The 5,647-nt window shown below is 32.2% G+C and overlaps 2 protein-coding genes across 5 annotated transcripts in view; one reads left to right on the top strand and one right to left on the bottom strand.

The window, feature by feature from the left end:
* The window catches only part of LOC115244097 (T-complex protein 1 subunit epsilon), a 4,028-nt gene extending 3,176 nt beyond the window's left edge, over positions 1–852 (top strand). The window contains exons 6-7 of the mRNA XM_029821487.1: positions 1–293; positions 369–852. The exon at positions 1–293 is cut by the window's left edge and continues 11 nt beyond it. Of these exons, the coding sequence (XP_029677347.1) occupies positions 1–293; positions 369–502 (427 nt within the window). The 3' untranslated portion in view covers positions 503–852. The remainder of the gene's footprint in view (positions 294–368) is intronic.
* Positions 853–1,444: 592 nt separating this feature from the next.
* The window catches only part of LOC115244096 (unconventional myosin-Va), a 24,951-nt gene continuing 20,748 nt past the window's right edge, over positions 1,445–5,647 (bottom strand). For 2 of the 4 annotated variants that reach the window (XM_029821483.1, XM_029821484.1), the window contains 6 exons: positions 5,035–5,128; positions 4,858–4,896; positions 4,337–4,498; positions 3,491–4,163; positions 2,902–3,184; positions 1,445–2,754 (listed from right to left, as the gene is read on the bottom strand). In XM_029821483.1, coding sequence (XP_029677343.1) covers positions 2,635–2,754; positions 2,902–3,184; positions 3,491–4,163; positions 4,337–4,498; positions 4,858–4,896; positions 5,035–5,128 — 1,371 coding nt within the window. In that variant the 3' untranslated portion in view covers positions 1,445–2,634. The remainder of the gene's footprint in view (positions 2,755–2,901; positions 3,185–3,490; positions 4,164–4,336; positions 4,499–4,857; positions 4,897–5,034; positions 5,129–5,647) is intronic. The other 2 variants (XM_029821485.1, XM_029821486.1) reach the window with 1 other exon arrangement.

The raw sequence follows: 5,647 nt of genomic DNA on the forward strand, positions 1-5,647 counted from the left end.
ACACGACGCATTGTGTACCGTGCGCAACGTAGTCAAGGACAACAAAATTCTGTACGGCGGAGGCGCAGCGGAAATATCTTGCGCGTTAGCATGCGCGGCGCAGGCTGATAAAATCAGCACACTGGAACAGTATGCCTTCCGTGCCTTCGCTGAAGCTCTGGAGAGTGTTCCCATGGCACTTGCGGAAAATGCTGGTCTTTCTCCGGTGGATACCATATCGGAAATTAAAGCACGTCAATTGGCTGAGAAGAATCCCGCTCTTGGTATCGATTGTTTAAATCGAGGCACTGCGAGTACGTATAATCTTCATACTTTTATGTGTTATCTTTTGTAGATTGATATTTAAATTGTCACAAATTGCGTTGCAGATATGAAGAGACAGAACGTCATCGAAACTCTGACGAGCAAGACACAACAAATTCTGTTGGCTACGCAGCTAGTTAAGATGATCTTGAAAATCGATGATATACGTTCGCCTAGTGATTTTGGCGACATGTCTTAACAAGCTAAATTCAATAATAAATCGTCATAATCAATTAAAACATAACAAGTTTAATTCTTATTACATATGCTTCATTATACTAAATACTTAATTCCTTATTTGCTACTCTTCACATTGTTTTTACATACTGCATTCGCATTTGTAATAAATAACATTATGAATTTCAATTGGTTAAATTGAATACTGTTTTTCATCAATTTGTTATAACGTCATAATTTATACAATCATTGCTTCTACATGCTGCATTTGAATTTTTAATGACATCATGAATTTTATTTGCTTAAATCAAATACTATTTTTTGTCATTTAGTATAACGTCATAATTTATATAATAAAAGATTATGATATTATCTCTCTGATTTTTGTACTAGTGTGGTGACATTAATATATGACATCTAATTTAGACACTTGCATCCATCTTATACTTCCTGCATCTATCCTTAAAAAAAAAAACTTATTTTTTTATGCCATATAATGAAAATTATTGCAAGAACTTTAATGATTTATGACCTTTTTATATATAATAAAAGATCATTTCTCTCTATCACTTTTTAGTGCAAAAAGTATGAGAAATTGGGTAAGAACTGTTATCAACGGCTTTATTTTCACTTTAGCAACAAATAAATATGTCACATCGAGTCAAGGTATGTAATTGTGTAAATATATTCTGTCCATAACATTTCTCGAAAGAAGATATATTCTTTTTCTCTCTGTTTTTCTCCTCAGATACCACTTTGTGGAATATGTTTGTAATGCGCAAACTCAATGACAGTCCGGATGAAATAACAATATATTACGATCTATTCGTAAAATGGCACAAAATACAATCGCATGTACATATATTTATAAATTAAAATATAATAATATATCCTCGCAATTTCTTTCGGTCGCCTTCATATTTCTGTTTTTCTCATTCTTATGTCGTTTCGACATCAAACTCAATTTTTTATAATAGTTCTTTCTCTTTTTCTCTCGTATCAAAATATACAATCTATTCCAACGTAACATTATATCTTTCCTTTCTATTTTTCGCATACGTTTCCTTTTTACATTAATTACATCTTCAACAACAATGTTTTCAACTTTATGATATATACAAAATTCTTACAAGGATTCGCGATATAAAGCAATAAAGTTTAGATATATATAAACCGAAATTTTATATAAAAGTTTGTATTTGTAATTGTTATCATCGTTCTCATATATTTATTTGTTAAATTATTATTTTCTCTCATGGAAATATATTGTTCCGTATCCAAAGAACGTGCAATACCTAGATTTTACTCATATTTTTGGAAACTTCACAATTTTCTATTTTGTTCAAATGAAATCAATTTTTTTCTTTATGTATCACAAAAAATAGCGATAGGTTCGAGAAGAAGCATTTCTGTAATAATCAATCAAATAATTCAATCTATATATATTTTCTTTCATAATTAAAAAAGTAACTATAATAAATCTAAACAAATTAGAAAGTTTACTTTAAAAGATCCGAACAAATGAAAGAAAATGTAATACATCATTATAATATTATATTATTATAATATATTTTATTATATTATATTTATTAATATAATATAATATTAAATATATTACATTTTATCATTCGTATTATAAATATATAATATAAATGATAAAATTATTATTTCTTCAAAGTTCACATCAATACTCTGATGAGATTTCTGATGAAATAACCGAAAAAAAATCTTTGTAGGAATTTTTTATACTCGCACCTCTCTTTTACACTTTGATGTATAACGCTGTACAGCAACAATAACGAAAAATATTCGATCTTCTTTGATTATCGTTTTTTCTCACCTAGACCCGATCACATCTATCTACATAACGGAATTGACTTTAAACGCGAGCACGATTTGAAACGACGACATATCGTAAAATTTACAAATTACTCGAGTAAAAAAGGAAACACATATAAAACGTGATATATATCGATGAATCGCGCGCTTTCGATGAGTCTACATCTAATTTAGTCGGATTTTATTGGTATCGCTAACTCGTACGAACAAGGATTGGGTTAAGCGAGTTTCGATTATCCGCGAGAATAACATTTTCAACTAAAAACTGGTATAGAACGGCGAAATCTTGACCACGATTATGCTTGCCTTGTTGCATTATATCTTTTTGAGCATCGGCAAATGAAGCACCTCGGGTACCTCGATGTCTTCCAACCGAATGTCCGACGGATTGAACGGAAATCTTACAGGATAGGAATACATTAGATCCATTAACAGCTGAAAATGAAAAGTGCAATCATTATGCGCTGCGAAAAACTTTTCCGTTATGTGAAGCTTTTATAATTTATAGATATTTGAGAGAGCGATAATTAGACTCTTGACTAAGAAAGTTTATTACTTTTTATCAGTACAAAAGAAGCTTACCTGTTCGTTGTTCTCGCCGCGTTCTTTCAGTTTATCTTGTACTTTCTTAATGAACGAAACAGGAACTCGACTCTCGTAATCGTCGGCTGGTGTGTACAGGTTCAGGATTTTCACTATTTGATTAGCCGTCAGCTTGTTACACATCTCGCAGACGGAATTAACATCCTCGTCCGTCTTACGCGCCTGCAGAAGCTGCGATGCCTGTATGATGGGTTGCAGCGCTTCGGATGCAGTCTCTAGTCGTCGATCTCTACCCCATTGTTCTAAATGGCTCATATTATACCTTAATAAGAAACAGAATACATATCATATTATTGCAAGTGATATATAAGAAGTTTTATATAAAGAATTATATATAATAAAAAATATATATCATATTCTATTACGCAAATAACAAAATTAAGAATTAATAATAAGTAAAGTCTAGTCTTGATTTCAAGAGTCAAGAGATTAGAAATTTATGAATTCACAAAGTAAATTTCTTTATCGATTTTTTAAAATTCCTCTATTTTTTTATGCAATTTTTTTTATATTTAAGTCGAATTTTATATTTCATCAATTAAAAATAAAATCGAGACATTTGCCATACCTTATTTGCATACCCTTCGTCCACCGACAGAGCTCGTTCCTTAGCAGCAAATTGTTCAGAGCGCTGGCGCACATAAAGTAAAACAATTGCTTGAACAGCTGCACCACAACCTCGGGATCGACGCCGTGATACTGCAAAGTCTTGTGCACCGATGTTAGCTCGTTGAGAAGCTTATCCAGTTTCTGCTGCGTGGAATCTGGTTCGCCGCCCATCGACGACGACCTGGGCCGACCGGTCTTATCGGTCGGCACGGCTATGGCCTCGTGCTCCAGCAAGGCTGGTACCGTGAGCGCCTGGATTCTCTCCTTGAGATTCGTGACAATATTGTTGAAAATCCAGAGTGCCACGTTGCTCAATACGACACGATACTCGCTCAGATCGAAGTTTCTCAAGCACTGCTCATTTTGCCTAGGTGTATTTTCGATCTGGAATGGCTTGTCGCCGGAGTATTGCTTCATGTTGTGCAACAGTCGCAGGGTATTGCTCAGCCAGAGCACTCTGGAATCGAAATCGTCGCGCTTCTTCAGCACGCGTTTAACGGCATTCAAGTATTCGGTCAACAACGATCGCACCTTTTCGTCGTCGTTGATGCAGTCGGTGTGCCTGATGCACATGAAGAGAATATAGGCCGGTAAACCCGGTAGCAGTGTCACTGCTATACGGGGTTTCAGTTCTGGACAGAATATAAAATATTCAGTATAAATTTGTAAAGATAAAATGATTATCTTATAATGATATAATTGATGTATTTATCGGAAAGTAACATATGTATTTTACTACGTCTTGTGATATTAATATTTATTAAAATTTTAAGAAAGTGTATTAAAGCTACAGCGAGAGACTTGCCAATGACTAGGTGACGTATAATCAAGTTGATATCTTCTTTCCTGAATTCAAACATTCCTTCATAATCTCTTTCTTTTTTGCGAATGACAGGCATGTTATTTCCATCTGCGTGAGTACTGGAAACAATGGCGGAGCCGTTTGCGTATTCTACCGCGTTAGGCACTGAAAAAATTGAATTTTTATAGTCAGTGCGACTTACAGGCTTCTCAAAATTTTCTCAAATTTTGTCGAACTATGTCGCGTGCTCGACACAATATGCAAGCGATGGTGAGTTATGGTCTGTATGATGTATTATCGAACTATTCGAAAAGTCTACTCTCTGATATCTTTTAATTTACATCTTCTAAATTAATATTTACACACGATATTTTTAACTTTTAGTTAGCAAACTATCTGTTCTATGATATAATCTTCTTCAATTTAATAGAATAATTGTGCTTCTTCACACAAATCACAAACTTTTCAAATAGTTTAATAAGATGATGATTCATGACATCTGTCAAGACCACACACTCACTCACCGGCGTTTCTTAGCACATAAGGACGTTCCTCTCCTTCGTCTTTTTTTGAAAGCATTAAAATAAAATAATTTAAGATATGTATACATGTGTATGTTTATGCGTATATGGAAAAATTTTTCAACACCTCTCTCCCCAATAATATTTTTTATTTTCGATAGACATAGCTATCATACTTACAGCCTGCATCCTTCAGTCGCTTTGCCAGGATTTTACATTGTTTCTTATAGCGTCTGCATTCTTCTGCTATTTTATCATATTTCTCTTGAAGATCCTTTAACACATATGTCAAAAATATGTATATATGTACACACACTTATTTATATATATGTATGTATATAACTGTATATACAGTGTATCTCGTTTAAGTGTATACACTCAGTTATTTTTTTTTAAATAATAGAGTTATATAAAAAATATTTCAAATAAGAGTTATTTGGTTTAAAAAGATATTTATATAATGACAAACAAAAAGTTAAAAAAAATTTTTTTTTTTTAATGTCCGTGACAGTTTTTATTGGAGATATTTTGTTTTTCTGTTTATATCTAAAAGCAACACAAGTGACAATATCTCATAAACAACTATTGAATATCTCACTTTATTTTAAATTACCGAATTTTTCATAAAATACCTTACAAATTGTAGTAAAATAGATAAATTATCTAAAATATTTATTTAAAACAATAAAACTGTCATGGATAACCTTTTAAAAGAAAATAATTTAAATTTTTCGTTTAAGTCATTATAATAAATCTTCTTAAACAAAATAACTTTTTTATTCGAAACATATAT

This window comes from Formica exsecta, unplaced genomic scaffold (assembly GCF_003651465.1).
Source record: "Formica exsecta isolate Colony F162 unplaced genomic scaffold, ASM365146v1 scaffold8, whole genome shotgun sequence".
Classification (NCBI taxonomy): Eukaryota; Metazoa; Arthropoda; class Insecta; order Hymenoptera; family Formicidae; genus Formica; species Formica exsecta.